Source organism: Jaculus jaculus, chromosome 2 (assembly GCF_020740685.1).
Source record: "Jaculus jaculus isolate mJacJac1 chromosome 2, mJacJac1.mat.Y.cur, whole genome shotgun sequence".
Taxonomy (NCBI): domain Eukaryota; kingdom Metazoa; phylum Chordata; class Mammalia; order Rodentia; family Dipodidae; genus Jaculus; species Jaculus jaculus.
In genome coordinates this window covers 10,550,383-10,569,258 of record NC_059103.1, presented here as the reverse complement: position 1 = coordinate 10,569,258, position 18,876 = coordinate 10,550,383, and the positions used below count along the sequence as shown (strand labels likewise).

General features: G+C 50.3%; 1 protein-coding gene across 3 annotated transcripts in view; it reads right to left on the bottom strand.

Annotated features, from left to right (window-relative positions):
* Window positions 1-17,114, bottom strand: part of Col26a1 (collagen type XXVI alpha 1 chain) — a 193,594-nt gene extending 176,480 nt beyond the window's left edge. Inside the window, exon 1 of one of the 3 annotated variants that reach the window (XM_012950628.2) lies at window positions 16,756-17,114. In XM_012950628.2, the coding sequence (XP_012806082.1) occupies window positions 16,756-16,913 (158 nt within the window). In that variant the 5' untranslated portion in view covers window positions 16,914-17,114. The remainder of the gene's footprint in view (window positions 1-16,755) is intronic. The other 2 variants (XM_045144222.1, XM_004666287.2) reach the window with 2 other exon arrangements.
* Between the last annotated feature and the right edge of the window lie 1,762 nt (window positions 17,115-18,876).

Sequence of the window (18,876 nt, the reverse complement as noted above, 5' to 3'; positions counted from 1 at the left end):
AGGGATCTGGTAGCTTTCGTTTGACCGCCGCCTTTGCACTCTCAGGGGATCTGTCCCATTGCACTGAGGAAGGCAGGAGGATTGCTGTGAATTTGAGACCACCCTGAGAATACATAGTGATTCCAGGTCAGCCTGGGCTAGAGTGAGACCCTACCTCGAAAAACAAAAGAAAAAGAAAGAAAGACAAGAAAGTGGGCTGGAGAGATGGCTTAGCCGTTAAGGTGTTTGCCTGCAAAGCCTAAGGACCCATGATCTATTCTCCAGATCCCACGTTAGCCAGACGCACAAGGTGAGGCAAGTGCAAGGTCACACATGCCCTCACTATGTGGCAAAAGCATCTAGAGTTCAATTGCAGCTGCGGAGGCCCTTGCGTACCAATTCTCTCTTTCTCTCTAAAAATAAAATTTTTAAAGAAAAGACAGTGGAGAGTGATTGAGGAAGCTATCTGGTGTCAACTTCTAGCTATCTGGTATCAACTTCTAGACTCCACATGCACACACACACATGAAAATAAAATAAAATAGAAAAAGTCCTTGGCCAGCAAGTTTCCTTTAGCTACCATACTTTCTGGGACCAAAGTTTCTTCACAACTCTTCAGCCCCAGCCAGTCATAATCAGGAGTTCAAGTTCAGCCTCAGCTACATAGTGAGTTTCAGGCCAGCCTGGATAGGCTACATGAAACTATCTCTCCAAAAATAAACATTTATAAATTGACTGTTGACTGTGTAATGGTCTGAGTACCCTGTTAACTCCACAAAGAAGTAAGCTATAATTAGGTCCATTTTACAGGTTTAGAAACTGAGGCACAGGAAGTCAGGCAGTCGCCAAGGTTGCAGGAACAACCAGCCTCCTCTCCTCCCCCCTCCCCTCTCTTTTAGGGAGAAAAGCTGTAGCATTGTGAAGAACATTCCCCCATACAGTCCCATTTCTCTGGAAGCATCCATCAGTGGCCCTGGGAGTGGGGGGGGGGGCAGCAAACAGCTCAGCTAGGGGCTAACAAAGGTCACGGTGTCCAGATACCCTTCACACAGCTCCCTGTGGAAGCAGCTGGGGCAGGGGGTGTCAGCAGACAGGGAGGTACAAGAGGTCAGAAGTCACACCTCTATCCTCCAGGATGACAAAATTCACCCCGGACCAAGGCTTGCTTGCTCCAAAAGAACAGGCTAGACAGGAGGGAGCCCCTGAGGAGCACACAGATCGCCAAAGGGTCTTCGCTGGGGTTTCCCCCAGACACTCTCTGCTGACATTCCCGAAAATCCTCTACAGCTCGTTGCTGTGGCTCGGGTGGCTGCCCCAGGCGCAGCTGGTGGCCGTCCAGATCACACACTCTCCAAGAGGCAATGAAGTGTCGGACCAACGCCAGCCAAGAGAAGCTCGAGGTGATTCTTATTGCCATAGCAATGGTTGCTCTGGGATTGGGTTTTCAAATTACAGACAAGCTGCGAGAGGTGAGGAATGAGACAGAGAGAGAGAGAGAGAGAGAGAGAGAGAGAGAGAGAGAGGTTTCAGGAAACCCCATGGCTTTCAGAGGTCTCCTCAGATATCTTCATTCCATGTGATTCTCCCTCCATACACTTTGCTTCAAAAGGGGGCAGTGAAACCCCTCAACTGGAGCCTCCACGGCCATTCTGAAAAAATATAGCTCTGCAGCTGGCCAGCTGGGTGTGAAGTGTGGACAAGGACCTCACACCGGGGCCCCTCAGTGCCCCAGAGTGGCTCTGGATTAGGGGCAATTCCTGCACCTCACTTCCTAGAGGAGATAGTTTCATGCCCTCTATTCCTTTGTTCATTCCTGCACTTAACAAAAGCCCATTGAACCTTGGCATGAGCGGGGAGTGCGGGGTGGGCCCTGCCTGAGGAGATGGCTCAGCAGTTAGAGGCACTTGCCTGCAAAGCCTGCCCACCCAGGTTCAATTCCCCTGTACCCAATGTAAGCCAGACGCACAAGGTGGCACATGCGCCTGGAGTTTGCTTGCAGTGGCTAGAGACCCTGGTGTGCCCCTTCTCCCCCCCCCCCTCTGTCTGTCTCTCTTTCTCTCAAATAAGGAAATAAATAAAATAAAATACCTTACAAAAGCACACAGGGTGGGGTGGTGCTGTGGGTGTTGACAGAACACTTGCCTTACATGGATGAAGCCCTGGGTTCCATCCCCAGCACCATACAAACCAAGGGTGGTGATGCACACATGAGAACAAACAACAAAAATAACCACAAGGCATGTAAACACTGCACTTTGTGGTCTTTTGCAAAAAAAACAAAAAAAAAAAACCTGAGGCGATCCTGAGCATGGTGACGCACGCCTTTAATCCCAGCATTCGGGAGGCAGAGGTAGGAGGATCGCCGTGAGTTCGAGGCCACCCTGAGACTACATGGTGAATTCCAGGTCAGCCTGGACTAGAGCGAGACTCTACCTTGGCGGGGGGCGGGGGGGGGGAACTGAAGCGACAAGTTTGTTTGCAACATTCCAAGGGGTAAAGCAGTCAGTCCTTAGAGTTCCGCAGGGACAGCTAGAGCTGGGTCTGTGGTCTGTTTCTGGTTCTCCCTTTTGCTCCCTCCCTGCTCTAAGTCTCCTCTACCTTGTGCTTCTGATAACGCGTTGAGCTGACATCCCTACTTCTGCCTTGGCCAGCCTCCCACCACCGGCAGAGCTGGTATCAGCCTAATTAGGACTATGCACATGGTCCATGAACCATGTCTCCTCAAGACTCAGGCCTACAGCCCCATCCCCTGCCTTCCATCCAGCCAACAGGACGCAGTCCTGCTCACCTCCCTGGGGTCAGGGGCTGTCTGACACTCGGGCCCTCCCACGGCTGGCTGACCCAGGGTCCCTCCCCAGCCCCTGTGCGCACCCTCCTTGCTTTATCCGCGTAGACCCGCTTCAACATGTGACTCCCCTGGGGACCATGCAATCTCCACCCAGCAGACTAGTCCCTTTCCCCATGTGTGTAGGCTACAGCACCATCTTTGCAAAATGCCCATGTGCGGTGGTTTGATTCAGGTGTCCCCCATAAACTTAGAGGTTCTGAATGCCATGATGTCCCCAGCTGATGGAGATTTGGGGATTAACGCCTCCTGGAGGGCGGTGTATTGTAGGCCGCAGGTTTATGGGTGTTATGGCCAGTGTCCCCATGCCAGTGTTTGGCACACTCTCCTGTTGCTATTGTCCACCTGATGTCGGCCAGGAGGTGATGTCCACCCTCTGCTCATGCCATCATTTTCCCTGCCATCATGGAGCTTCCCCTCGAGCCTGTAAGCCAAAATGAACCTCTTTTTTTTCCCCACAAGCTGCTCTTGGTCGGGTGATTCCAGCCAGCACTGCAAACCTGACTGCAACACCATGTAAACGGATCCCTGGGGCTGGAGCTCAGTTCCTTAGCATGCCCGTAAAGCCAGATGCACAACGTGGCACATGTGTCTGGAGTTCGTTTGCAGAGGCAGGAGTCCCTGGCATGCCCATTCCCTTCTTGTTCTCTCTCTCTCTCTTCCTCTCCCTCTTTCCCAACTTCTCTCCCTCCCTCCCATTTTCTCTCCCTCTCTCCCAATTTCTCTCCTTGCAAATAAATTAAATAATCTTTTTTTCAAAAATATAAATTCTGTAATCCCAGTATCCTGACAGCGAAAAGGAAGGTGGAAGCCAGCCACAGAGGCACACACCTTTAATCCCAGCATGCCCACACCTGGAAGGCTGAGGTAAGAGGATCACTGCGAGCCCAAGGCCAGCCTGAGACTACATAGTGAACTCCAGGTCAGCCTGAGATACAGCCACCTTGAAAAAACAATCAAACAAAGAACACTTGGAGAAGGAAGATGGTGACAGAATGATCCAGAAGGTCACGGACCAGCTAGCCTGATGAACACAGTCATCAACAACAAGAATATGAATGAGGGGGCCGAAGAGATGGCTTAGTGGTTAAAGCCAAAGAACCCCAGTTTGACTCTCCAGGACCCACGTAAGCCAGATGCATAAGGGGGTGCATGCACCTGGAATTCATTTGCAGTGGCTGGGGTCCCTGTCGCGTCTATTCTGTCTCTTCTCTCTCAGCCTCTTTCTCTCTCTCAAATAAATAAATAAAATATATTTTTAAAAAAGAATATCAGTGAGGGACTGGAGAAATGGCTCATCAGTTAAAGGTGCTTGCTTGCAAAGCCCACTAGCCTGGGTTCAAGAACCCCAGTACCCACATAAAGCCAGATGCACAAAGTGGCACATGCATCTGAAGTTCATTTGCAGTGGCAAGAAGCCTTGGCACACCTATTCTCTCCCTGTCTCCTTGCAAATAAATAATTATTTTTTTCTTAAAATAAAAGAATGATGGTGGTGCACGCCTTTAATCCCAGCACTTGGGAGGCAGAAGCAGGAGGATTGCTGTGAGTTCGAGGCCACCCTGAGACTCCATAGTGAATTCCAGGTCAGCCTGGGCTAGAGTGAGACCCTATCTCGAAAAACCAAAAAAAATAAAAATAAAAAATAAATAAAAGAATGAGAGACCCTGTTTCAAATGAGTTGTATGGTGAGGACAGACATCCTCAAGCTGTCCTCTGAGCTCCACATGTACACCGTGTCACACACGTGCTCACACTCACACATATGAACACACACACACACACACACACACACACCACTACTTTGTGTTAGTTACTTTGTGTTGCTATAACCACAATCCCCGACAGAAGCCATCTGAGGGAGGGAGAATTTATTTTATCGAGGTTTCAAAGAATTTGCGTCCATCGTGGAAGGAAGACGAGGCAGGGGAGCTCAGCTGGTGGCAGCGGGCGGCTGTGGTAGTGACTGTTCACATCACCACAGACCAGGCGCAGGGAGCCAGACAAGGCGAGACCACGACCTTCGAAGGGCTGCCCCCTAGTGGTGTCGTATCACCCCAGCACCACCTCCTCAAGTTTCCCAGACCCCCGAAATAGCACCAGCCATCTGGGACCAGCTGGTCGGCCCATGCGCCTGAAGCGCACACTTCAGAGCCGAATGCTACCAGGAGGGCCGGAAAAGGATTCCGTGTGACAGAGATCATGAGTGAGGTGACTCTCTTTTACAGGTGGTCAGACAGGACACTGGCCCAAAAGAATATCGATGCAGACTTGCCCTGGCAAAACTAGAAGGCCACTACAGTCTGACTCACTGTGGAGGTCAAGAACAGATTCCTGGCTTCATGTCACTCCCTCTCCCACATTGGGGGGGGGGGGCCCTTTCTGAGCTTGCGCTCCCCTCCCAATCAAGGTCTCCCTAAACATTTGAACTTGGCAATGAGGCTCATCTCAATTGGATGCCTTTTTTTTGTTTGTTTGTTTGGTTTTGTTTTTTTGTTTTATCAAGGCAGGGTCTCACTCTAGTCCAGGCTGACCTGGAATTCACTATGTAGTCTTGTAGTCTCAGGGTGGCCTTGAACTCACAGTGATCCACCTACCTCTGCCTCCTGAGTGCTGGGATTTAAGGCGTGTGCCACCGCACCCAGCTCTGGATGCATAATTTACATCTCTAACCCACTTGACCCATGTGGATTTTCCCAGACCCTTCCTGGGGTAGTGGGGGGGGGTCCCCTCTCAGTGGGGGATCCTTTCGGCTTTACTGCTACTCTCTCTTAAAATAAGTCTTTCAGAATCTATCCTTAATTTTTAAATTTTATTCGTTTATTGACTTGAGGGGGGAGAGGAGGGAGAGAGAGAATGGGTGCACCAGGACCTCCAGCCACTGCAAATGAACTCCAGATGCATGCACTACCTTGTACATCTGGCTTATGTGGGTACTGGGAAATTGAACCTGGGTCCTTTGGCTTTGCTGGCAAGTGCCTTAACCACTGAGCCATCTCTCCAGTCCAGAATCAATGCAACTTTGTGACTACACTTACCAATTCTTTGCTAATCATAAGGTAGGAACCTGAGAGTGGCTAGTCTGGGGGTTCTAAACCCGTCCAGAGTTCACAGGGTCTTTCTCACTCTCAACCCCTTAACACAGTGGTACCATGGTTTCATGTGTTGGAAACTTAATTCCCAACATAACTATGTTGGCAGGTGGAGCCCTTAAGAGCTCCGGGTAGAGAGTGGGGGAAGATGGAGCCACAAGTAAGCATAGAATTGTCTTTGGGACAAATTGTGCAAAAAAGGGAGTGGGAGCAGTTGTCTGAGCAAGTTTGGTTATGTGTAAGTTGGGAGCCTTACCTCAGTTTTCTCATCTGTAAAGTGGGGATAATCACAGTACTGACTTCATAAGGTTGATCCTGTAAAAGCCAGGCAAGGCTGCATGCATCTGCAATGCCAACACTGGGAAGGCAGAGACAGGAGAATCCCTGGGGCTGGCTGGCTGGCTAGTCTAACCTCATCAGTGAGCTCCAGGCCAATGAAAGGCCCTGTTTCCAAAAACAAAATAAATAAATAACTGACTTATTTATTTATTTATTTATCTATTTATTTATGTGATTTTTTAGGTAGGGTCTCATTCTAGCCCAAGCTGGCCTGGAATTCACTATGTAGTCTCAGGGTGGCCTCAAACTCATGACGATCCTCCTACCCTTGCCTCCTGAGTGCTGGGATTAAAGGTGTGTGCCACCATGCCCGGCTGAAGGATTTATTACCCACCATCAACCTCTGGCCTCCCATGCAGCTGCACACAATCTGCCCCTTAGGCACTTCTCCTCTTTGCCTTCTGTCTACCACAGGGGTGAACAGCTCTGTTTCGTCTCACAGCCATGGAGCCAGTGGACCGTGAACAAAACCCTCTGAAGCCATGAGCTGAAATGAATCCTTCCTCCCCTAAGCTGATTTTCTCAGATATTCACCACAGCAGTGGAGAGCATGGCCTAACATCTCTTCCAGTCATCCCTCACGGGAGTCCATTTTCCGCCCTTCACACAGCTCCTTCTGGAACTTCTTATGCCTTCCCTTTTTTTCTGATCGTAGTAGACTTTCTAGAAGGTTTCATTTGTCTGGGCTTCTTTGTGTTAAAAGCAGTTCCTAGGCTGGGCGTGGTGGTGCATGCCTTTAATCCCAGCACTCAAGAGGCAGAGGTAGGAGGGTCACTGTGAATTTGAAGCCAGCTGGAGACTACATAGTGAATTCCAGGTCAGCCTGAGCTAGAGTGAGACCCTACCTTGAAATAACAAAACAAAACAATAATAATAATAATAATGTGGAGCCAAGAGTGGTGGCATACGCCTTTACTCCCAGCACTCGGGAGGCAGAGGTAGAAGGATCACCATGAGTTCGAGGCCACCCTGAGACTACATAGTGAATTCCAGGTCAGCCTGGGCTATAGTGAGACCCTACCTCGAAATACCACAATAAATAAATAAATAAAAGCAGTTTCTGGGACACAGGAGATAGCTCAGAGAGTCAAGTGCCTGCCGTGCAAACATGAGGACCTGAGTTCAGATCCTCCACACCTAGTTCTGGGGAGATGGAGGCAGGAAGACACACAGACTCATTGGCTAGGCAGTATAGCCTACTTGGTGAGCTGAAGGTCAATGAGAGACTATCTCAAAAAACGTGAACAGATTGGGCCGGGCGTGGTGGCGCACGCCTTTAATCCCAGCACTCGGGAGGCAGAGGTAGGAGGATCACCGAGAGTTCGAGGCCACCCTGAGACTACATAGTGAATTCCAGGTCAGCCTGAGCCAGAGTGAGACCCTACCTCGAAAAACCAAAAAAAAAAAAAAAAAACGTGAACAGGGGAGAGGTGCAGAGCAGTTAAGGTGTTTGCGTACAAAACTTAACGGCCTGGGTTCAATTCTCCAGGACCCACGTAAAGCCAGATGCACAAAGTGGTGCATGCGTCCAGAGTTCATTTGCAGTGCTAAGAGACCCTAGCATGCCCATTCTCCCTGCCCCCTATTTACACATAACTTTTTTTTAATGTGGGGCTGGAGAGATTGCTTAGCCATCAGGGCGCTTGCCTGCAAAGCCTAAGGTCCCATGTTCATTCAACTCTTCAGATAAGGTAAGCCAGACTCACAAAGATGATGAGACAAGTGCAAGGTCTCACATGCCCACTAGGTGGCACAAGCATCTGGAGCTCAATTGCAGTGGATGAGGCCCTGGCTCACCAATTCATTCTCTCTCTCTCACTCTTTCTCTCCAAATTTCTCTCTCTCTCTCTCTCTCTCTCTCCATATATATATACATTTATATATATATACACACACACACACACACACACACACATATATAGATATGAACTGTGCCTGAGCAATAATGCTCAGTTAGCCTTGGGTCTACACACACACCACACACACACACACACACACAAGTTCGTTCCTGTTTTTAAGGAGATACCCAAGTTCCAGGCCACCAAATGCCAGAACAAGCCCTTAATCTATTCCCCCCCTGTGTGAACCTGACCTTTAGTTCTGCTAACAGGCACATTCCAGGATATGTAGACCTCCCTGCCCCCCCCCATGCACTCCCCCCCAACACACAATTTTGGGGTTTTTGTTTGGATTTGGTTTGATTTTTTGAAAAAATTATTTTATCTATTTAGAGAGAGAGAGAGAGAGCATGCCAGGGCCTCCTGCCTCTGCAAATGAACTCCAGATACATGAGCCACTTTGTGCATCTGGCTTTACATGCACACTAAGAAACTGAACTCCAGGCAAGTGCCTTTAACTACTACCATCTCTCCAGACCCTGGTTTGGGTTGTTTTTTTTTTTTTTATTATTAATTTTATTTATTTATTTATTTGAGAGCGACAGACACAGAGAGAAAGACAGATAGAGGGAGAGAGAGAATGGGCGTGCCAGGGCTTCCAGCCTCTGCAAACGAACTCCAGATGTGTGTGCCCCCTTGTGCATCTGGCTAACGTGGGACCTGGGGAACCGAGCCTTGAACCGGGGTCCTTAGGCTTCACAGGCAAGCGCTTAACCGCTAAGCCATCTCTCCAGCCCTGTTTTTGTTTGTTTTTGAGACAGCATCTTACTATATATTCCTGTCTGGCCTAGAGCACGCTATGTAGACCAGGCTGTTCTTGACCGCGACAGACCCATCCTGCCTCTGCCTCCTGAGTACCACACTTTTTAATGACATACACAAAAAAATTATCACAGGAACATATGCTCCTTCTAAAGCGTGCAGACAAGACATATGCAGACAGAAAAGAAACACAGTGTACTTAGGTGTGGTGGTGCGCATGTAACCCAAATATTTGGGAGGCAGAAAGGCAGGAGGATCACAGATTCAAGGCCAGCCTGAGCTACATAGCAAGTTTGAAGTCAGCCTTGGGTAAAGAGACCCTGTTTCAGAGAGAGAAAGAGAGAGTGGGAGAAGGCATTCCTCCCTCCGGATCCACAGAGGACTGGCTCTAGAGCCTTTCCCAGCCCAGGATACCAATATCCACAGATGCTCCAATCACTTATGCAAACATGGCATTCTGTTTGCATGGGATTTGTTCCCATTTTCTTGTACCGACAAAGTTATCTCTGCTATGTAATCACTTCTATACTGTGCTGTGTAGGTAATAATAGTGATGAGAAAAATGTCTACACATGCTCAGTATAGATGCAAATGTTTTACAAAACATCTTGGGCTGGAAAGATGGCTCAGCAGTTAAAGCACTTGATTGCAAAGTCTAAGGACCCGAGTTTGATTCCCCAGCACCCGTGTATAGCAGCTGGAGGCTCTGCTGTGCCCATTCTCTCTTCCGGGTGTGGAGGCGTATGCCTCTAATCCCAGCACTAGGGTAGGAGGATCACTGTGAGTTTGAGGCCAGCCTGAAGCTACATAGTGAATTCCAGATCAGCCTGGGCTAGAATGAGGCTCTACCTGGAAAAAAATAAAAGAAAAAAAAATGTTTACACCACCAGCTGTGGTGGTACACACCTTTGCTCCCTGCATTGGGAGGTAGGGGTAGGAGGATTGCTGTGAGCTCAAGGCCAGCCTGTGGCTACAAAGTGAGTTTCAGGTCAGCCTGGACTAGAGTGAGACCCTGCCTCAGAAACACAAAAAACCACTACGCCTTCCCGGCATAGTGGCTGTGGTTGTTTGAATGTGTGTCCCGCCCCATAGACTCAGGTGTTTTATTAAAACTTGTCTCCAGCCACCTGGCTGGAGGAGGTGTCAATGGGGCCCAGCCCTCAGGTGTGTTTGGGGGAGAATCTGATTTCCAGCCCAAATATATGCAGTGCAGGCTGAGCTCCGGCGGGGTCTCTGCCGCTCGCTGCTGTTCAGGCTTGCTGCCTCTGGTTTTCCCGGGCTGTTTGGTTGTTCCTCTCTGCTTGGATCTTCCCCCTGGATCTGTAAGCTTAAAATAGACCCCTTCCTCCCATAAACTGTGCCTGGGTTGGATGTTCATCCCAGCAACGCGAAGCTGACTGCAAGAGAGGTGCACGCCTATAAACACTGGGTTTGGAAAGCTGACGTAGGGAGAATCAGGAGTTCGAGGTCATCCTCAGCTCCATAATGAGTTCACGCCTGGACTACATGAGACCTTGTCTCAAAAAGTAAAAATCTATATCTATTTCATTCCACGGCTGGTTAAGGCCACAAACGTAAACCTACCGATGAAGGTGACCCTCGTGGTTCAGTCTAGCCCCAGGGCCCCCAGGACCCCCAGGACACCATATAGTTAACTACCCAAACCAGTGTCACAACAACTATTTTGAAGCAAGAAGGTCATGACACCAACCTGTGAGTTCTACAAAGTGAGTTCAAAACTAGCCTAGGGGCTGCTGGAGAGATGGCTTAGCGGTTAAGCGCTTGCCTGTGAAGCCTAAGGACCCCGGTTCGAGGCTCAGTTCCCCAGGTCCCACGTTAGCCAGATGCACAAGGGGGCGCACGCGTCTGGAGTTTGTTTGCAGAGGCTGGAGGCCCTGGCGCGCCCATTCTCTCTCTCTCCCCCTCTATCTGTCTTTCTCTCTGTGTCTGTCGCTCTCAAATAAATAAATAAATAAATAATTTAAAAAAAAAAAAACAAAACTAGCCTAGGCACCTTAGAAAGACCCTGAACCAAACTTTTAAAACTTTAAGAAAGGCCAGGGGTGGGACACTTAGGAGATAGCTCAGTGGGTAAGAGCACTTGATGCGTAGGCACGTGAACCGAGTGCCATTGCCAGCACCCACAGAAAACGATGTGGGGGTGTGGCCACGCATGCCCACGACCCCTGTCCGGAGGCGCCAGAGACAGGAGAACAATGGCAGCTCCTGGAGTAGCGAGAGTCTCTATCTCAGGAAAGTAACATGTGACAGCCACCAAGGAGGACGGTCAGGGTTGTCCTCCAGCCTCCACGTGTGTACACAGAGTACACAACTGTGCACACACTATACATACACATGCCAACATACATGTGAGCTTGAAAACACGTTTGGGGGACTAGAGAAATGGCTTAGTGGCTAAGGTGTTTGCCTGCGAAGCCTAGCAACCCGGGTTTGATCCCCCAGGACCCACATAAAACCAGATGCACAAAGTGGTGCATGCATCTGGAGTTTGTTTGCAGAGGCTGGAGGCCCTGGCATGCCCATTCTATCTCTCTGTCTGTTTCTTTATCTCTTTCTGCTTGCAAATAAATAACTTTAAAAAAAAAAAAAAAACCAGGGCTGGAGAGATGGCTTAGCGGTTAAGGTGCATGCCTGTGAAGCCTAAGGACCCAGGTTCGATTCTCCGGGTCCCACGTAAGCCAGCTGCACATGGTGGTGCATGCATCTGGAGTTCATTTGCAGTGGCTAGAGGCACTGACTTGCACATTCTCCCTCTATCTCTCTCTCCCTCTAATAACTAAATAAATCTTTAAAATGAATAAATAAGCCAGGCCTGGTAGTGCACGCCTTTAATCCCAGCACTTGGGAGGCAGAGGTAGTTGTATCACCATGAGTACAAGGCCGCCCTGAGACTACATAGTGAATTCCAGGTCAGCCTGAGCCAGAGTGAGACCCTACCTCAAAAAAACAAAAAAAACAAAAGAAAGAAAGAAACAGAAAATAGATTGGTAAGACCCTATTGCTGAAGTCTCCACATGCTTGGGCTGTAAGGTCACTGAGAAATCAAGCTGGGGCTGGTCTGAAAACCTCCTCCTTGTAGACCAGCTGACAGAAAGCTGGAAGAAGCTATGCTACATGCACCCTTGTGGGAGACAGAAGTCATCAATGGGGATAAGCAACAGTGGACACTGCAAGCCTTAAGTTTGTCCAGCCAGGCCAAATGTGCCAACGGGTGCAACAGTGGCACGTCTGTTATGGGGAAAGCCAACTGCTATCTAATTGGACTGGAGGCCCGCTCTGTGGGAGGGAATACATGCCTGGTACTGAAAATCTAATCTAAAGCCTAGGGCAGGGGAGGTCATGAGCCCTAGGGGAGCAACGCCAGCTGTTGTCTGGCTAAATGCATATATTATGCTCACCAAACTGCTTTGTAAGCACATTTCTTAACATTCATACCCACATATTTATGCTACTCTCACTTTTGGTTAGAGAAGCTTCTCTTTGCAGATGGCAGTGACCTCTGGAATGACCCAAAAGGCACCACAGTGCTGAGGAGAAGTGACTGAGGACTGTTCAACACTGAGACATCTCCATCACACTTTCCAAGGCTCAGGGTCCACTGTGGAAAAGGTGGCAGGAAGAATTTAAGAGCCAAAGCAAGGGTAAGACTACTTAAGGTGCAATCTTCAGACACAAAATGCCTCGGCCTCCATGACCTCGCAGTGCCTGGGACTATGCAAGACTCTCCTAATAGGACAGAAAGATGATGACGTCAAAATAAAAGACAGACTAATTGAGAGGGGGTGGGGATATGATGGAAGGTGGATTTGTGAGGGGGAATGAGGGTGATGGGCGGGAATTAGCATGGTTTATTATCTATATTTGTAGAAGTTGTAAATTAAAAAAAGCTTTAAAAAAAGGCTAGGAAGGTACCTAGGTATAGAGCACAAGGCCTGGGGTTCAATCTCCCCGGCCCCATATAAAACATTTGTATGGCTTGGAAGGTCATAAATCCTAGAGGGAAGCTTTCACTGTTCTTTGGCTAAAAGGAGAGGTTATGTCCATCAAAAAGTCTTCTAAATGTCTATATTGATCCCCTTTGATCCATAGTGCTTTCACTCTTGGATAGAAATGTTCTTCTCAGGGCTAAAGGGATGGATGGATTAGCAGTTGAGGTGCTTGCCTGAAAAGCCAAAGGACCTCAATTCGATGCCCCAGGACCCATATAAGTCAGATGTACAAGGTGGCACATGTGTCTGGAGTTTGTTTGCAGTGGCTGGGGGCCCTGGCGCACCCATTCATTACCTCTCTCTCTCTCTGCCTTCTTTCTCTCTCTCACTCTCAGAAAGAAAGAAAGAGGGAGGGAGGGAGGAAGGGAGGGAAGAAGGAAGGAAGGTAGGTAGGTTGGTTCTTTTTACAGATGTCAGTGAATACCGGAGAGATCCAAGACTCACCCGTAGGAGAAGAAAAGGAAGTCTATTGACAGCACAAGACAAATCATCTGTATCATATCTGCCAGAGCCCAGGAAACATTACAGCCAAGGAGGTGGATTAAATAGGAGCACTGCTCTCACTGCTAGCCTGACAACCTCCTCCAGGGAGATGGCGGTAGACACTGAGGAGACTCAAAACTCATGAGAACACAAAGTCAGAGGATGCAGAGAGCTCAAGCCTAAAGGAGACGACATAAAATGTGCCCTCCAAGGTTCAGGGAACATTGCAGAAGAGGGAGGAAGAATGAATGTAAGCGCTACAGGGTGGAAAGGTGTATGCTTAGGTATTGTCCCTTGCCACAGATACTGACTGGCTCATTCATGACCCCTCAGTGAATACCAGAAACCCCACTGAGGAGAGTCCTCGGTGGACTAGGGGCGGGGGAGAGGCACATGGGACTATGACCAATGTGCGATATGTTCACACAGCAAAGCTCTCAATTAAAACAAATCTTTTTACATTTGCATTTTATTGTGTGTGTTGTTTGTTTGTTTGTTTATTTTTTTGCTCCATACATGAGATTATTCATAGTATCCATATTGTTCCGAAACTTACAAAGTTTGTTTATTGCCCTCTTCTCATATGGAAATGAGCAGAGGGTATTTGGAGAATACTTGTAAAAAGCCTCTAGAAAGTATTTCCAAACAAAATGAAGGTAATAAAATTACATGCAGTCTCTCTCTCTCTCACTTAAGTGTTTTTGGAAAAGTGCATTTATTTATGAGAGACGGAGAGAGAGAGGATGGGCACTTCAGGGCCTCTGGCCACTGCAAACGTACTCCAGACGCATGCGCCACCGCGCGCATCTATCTGGCTTGCACGGTCCTGTATGCGTGGGGTGCCTGTGAGTGTGCGTGTGGAAGCCGGAGGGCGGCATTTGGTATCGTTCTCAGTCACCTTAATTTTTTTTTTTTTTCTGGGTAGTTTCTCCCTGTAGCTCAGGCTGACCTGGAATTCACTGTGTAGTCTCAGGGTGGCCTCGAACTCACCGCAATCCTCCTACCTCTGCCTCTCGAGTACTGAGGTTAAAGGCGTGTGCCACCACACCCAGCTTCCACCTTAATTTTTGAGACAGGGTCTCTCACTGAACCTGGAGCTCTCAGATTCAGTTAAGCTACCCAGCCACAGACTTTAGGCATCCTCCTGTCTCCAGCTCCCCAGCACTGGGATTGAGCCATCTCCTCGGGTTCCTTACATACACTCTTCTGCAGAAGCAGAGGGTCCTCCTTCCCCAGCCACGGTGAGTCTATCGCTCCCAGCACAAGACGTCCCTGTCCCCTTGCTGTGAGGTACTTTAAATTCATTGAGGGAGTTTTGGGGTTTGGTAACTTCCGAGGGGCCAAAAGACCTGGGACCTGGCTGGTGACTTCCGGAAGCATAGTGGAGCTGTAGATCGTACCAGATTTGGGAAAAGAAGACAGGGAGTCAGCCCCGAGTTGCCAATGAGCGTGACGAACCCTCTGTGGACCTCCGTTAAAAGAAAGATAACAAGGGGCTGGAGAGATGGCTTAGCGGTTAAGGCGTTTGCCTGCAAAGTCAAAAGAGCCCGGTTCGAATCTCCAGTTCCCACAGAAGCCAGATGCACAAAGGGGCGCATGTGTCTGGAGTTCGTTTGCACTGGCTGGAGGTCCTGGCATGCCCACTGTCTCCTCTTTCTCTCTCTCTCTCCCTCCCTCTTCCTCTCTCTCAAATAAATAAATTAATCATTTTTTAAAACTTGATTCTCAATTTAAAAGATAATATTTTATACCTTAACCCTGGGATGATGAAAGCGTCCAAACGGGCTGGGGAGACGGCTCAGCTGGGTTAAGCACCTGCCACCTGCCGTACAAACTCGAGGACCTGCGTTCCCTCGCCAGCACCCACATAAAAGCTTGGATTGGTAGCTGCTACCTATAATTCTAGTAACACCAGGGAAGAGCCCTGGAGCTCACTCAAATCAATGAGTTCACTGAGAAACTTTTGTCTCAAAAACTAGGGTGGAGAGTCATTTGTATACATAGCATACACTATATGGCCTCCACACACACGTACACGCACATCCACAGACATACACACATGCATACACACCACATACACATGCAAAAATTAAAAAAGAAAAGAAATGTACAGAGGTCGTGGTGCTGGCATAGGTAGGTACGTTGGAGTTATCAAATGGGGGGGGAGGGGGTTGAGTCCAAGAGAGATCCGCAAACAAGGTACTTGGCAAAGTTTACTTGGACGCTATGCTTTTGTGTAGGAATTGAAACCGGTAAAGAAATTTAAGCTTAAGCTTAAGACTTGCCCGGGGATGGCCAGGGCGCCACCTGCCGGCAGAGAAGAACGCAGCCGATGGGTCCCGGCACCTGGGGCAGGGTAACCCCGCTCCTCCCGCATCCCGCCGTGGAGTCATCGGGTCCCAGCGGGCTCCACATCTAGGGGTGACTGGGGAGTAGCAGCCGAGATTCCTCCGGGATCTTCAGGCCCCGAAGACCGGACGAAACGGCCTCTCCAGGGTCGCCAAGCGGAACGGCAAGGGACTCGGGCGCACGCATGGCCTCGGCAACTTTGCGAACTGCTCCCCAACACAAAGCCAGGTGGGAGCCCCACAACTTTGGGAAGGCTGAGCCCCGAGTCCTGGAAGCTACGGACCCCCCCTGTGCGCATCCCCAATGCAGATTCAAGCCATCTCCACTGGGAGCCCCGAGCCCGGGGTGGGGGGGGGGAGGCGAGGAGTGGGAGAGGGTGGGCGCAGCAGCTCGAGACCACCAAATTCCCGTTCCCACCGCTCCCCCAGGACTCGGCCAACGCATCTTGAACCCCTTGCCCCCTTAATTCCCGTGTCCCTGGCACGTGATCGAAGTGCCTAGGAGCCCCTGCAAACCCCCTTCCCCCCAACAAGCGACCACCGAGACTCGCGAGCCAGCTCCGACCCGCGTTCCAGTCGCCCTGCGTGCCCAGGCCCTGCGCTCTCAGCATCCGGCCATCGCGCCTCGGAGTCCCTCGCTCCAGACTCCGCGTCCCCAACACCCAGTCATCGCGCCTGGGAGTCCCCAGCGCTCCCTCGTTCCGGATCCCGTGTCCCCAACACCCAGTCATCGCGCCTGGGAGTCCCCAGCCATCCTGCGCGTTCCCCGGGCCCTGCGCCCCCATTTCCAGGCCATCGCGCCTCGGAGACTCCAGCCATCCCCGCGTCCCCAACACCCACGCAGGCATCGTGCCTCGCGCAACCCCACCCCCCTCCGTGGCTCGTTCCAGCCTCCGCGTCCCCCAGGCCGGGCACCCACCAGGCCATCGCGCCCGGGAGTCCCCGCGTCCCGTTCCAGACCTCCGCGTCCCCAAGGCCCCGCCGCGGCGCGCTACTCACCGGCGGCTCGCGTAGCCGCTGCCGGGGGAGCCGGCGCCCTGCTCGGGGTAGCCTTGCTGCTGCAGGGCTGCGGCAGGGAACGGGTAGAGGAAGCCAGTGGCCAGCGCCGTCCCGCACAGGCAGCAGCACGCCCAGGGCAGGAACAGGACCAGCTTCATCTTTGCGCGGCAGCCCGCGGGAGGGACCCGAGGTCCCGGGGCGCGGGGACAATTCAGGTGGAGCGCACCGGGCGGTCGGACCGAACCTGCGGCCCCAGCCCGGAGCGGAGGATGAAGTGGGGACCGGGTTGAAGAGCTGAAAGTGTCTGGGTGGTGGTGGGGGGGACGCCCACGCCTCTCCAGAGCCGCCCTTTCAAATTCGGTGAGGTGGGCTCTGCGCAAAGGGGGCGTGGGGCTTTCTCTTTAACCCTCGGTGGTCCGGGGGCGAAGAGGTGACTGTGCCCCGGAGCTGCTAGGCGAGGAGCCAAGTGCACCAGACCTTACATCCTGTGCCCACCCCCCATGCCCTTAAGAATATTCCCTACCAAGCCCTCTTAAGTCTCCACAGGGCATGAAGGTCCCACTTGGTGCCTGGCTATTTATTCACTTGGTCTGGCTAAATTCCTCTGTTTCGGATGTGGAAACTGAGACGCACAAAAGTTAAGCTAACCTAGTGTGCTTGCCTATACCTATAATCCCACTGGAGAGGTTGAGGCAGGAGCATGGTTAGTTTCAAGCCAGCCTGGGTACTTAGGGAGACTTTGTGTCCAAAACGAAACAAAAACAAAAACAAAACTCCTCAGGCTAGTAATGCAAGTCTCTTGGATGTTGTGGCCCCGCGGCTGGGACACACCCCCAGCCCCTTACTGAGGATTCTAGGCAAGTGCTTTACTGCTGAGCCACCTACATGCCCAGCCTTTCCTTTGTTTTTGTTTTGTTTTGAACTTTTTATTGATAACCTCCACACCTATAGACAGAATACAATGATCATAATCTCTCCCCCACCCTCCCTTTTCCCCTTCCCTATGCCCCCTCTACTGAGTTCCTTCTTTACAGCTGGTCTCTTTTCTACTTTAATTTTATTATTTTTTAATTTATTTGAAAGATAGAAAGAGGGGGGGAGAGAGAATGGGTGCCAGGGCCTTCAGCCACACCGAACGAACCCCAGACACGTGCACCACCTTGCGCATTGAGTGCTGAGCATACCACTGTCAGCTCCTCTCAGCACTGTGGTGAGTTTTCTGTCTCCCCAGTGGTCACTACCACCTGAGAAGAGAAGCTTCTCTAACCAAAAGTGAGAGTCGGGATGGAGACCTGGCTTAGCAGTTAAAGCACTTGTCTGCGAAACCTGAGGACTGGTGTTCGACTCCCCAGGTCCCACATAAGCCAGACGCACAGTGACACAAGCGCCTGGAGTTCGGTGGCAGTGGCTGGAGGCCCTGGCGTACCCATTCTCTTTCACATTCTCTCTCTTTCATTAAAAAAAAAAAAAAGTTGAGCCTTTAATCCCAGCACTCGGGAGGCAGAGGTAGGAGGATCACCATGAGTTTGAGGCCACCCTGAGACTACATAGTGAATGCCAGGTTAGCCTGGGTGAGAGTAAAACTCTACCTTGAAAAGCCAAAAAATAAAAATAAAAAGACATTCTTTGGGGCTTGCCTAAAAAATAAAAAGTGAGAGTAGCATTACTATATGTGCATACACATAATGGTTTGATTCCCCAGTACCCATGTAAAGCTGGATGCACAAAGTTGGGTTTGTGTCTGGAGTTTGCAGTGGCAGGAGGCCCTCTCACGCCCATTAAAAAAAAGAAAGAGAGGCTGGAGAGATGGCTTAGCAGTTAAGGCATTTGTCTGCAAAGCCAAAGGATCCCGGGTTAGATTCTCCAGGACCCACGTGAACTAGATGCACAAGGGGGTGCCTGCATCTGGAGTTTCTTTGCAGTGGTGGGAGGCCCTGGGGTGCCCATTCTCTCCTCTCTCTTTCTCTCTCTCTCTTTCTCCCTCAAATAAATAAAATAAAATATAAAAGAAATCGACCTGGCCGTGGTGGCACACACCTTTAATCCCAGCATTTGGGAGGCAGAAGTAGAAGGATCGCCATGAGTTCAAGGCCAGCCTGAGACTACACAGTGAATTCCAGG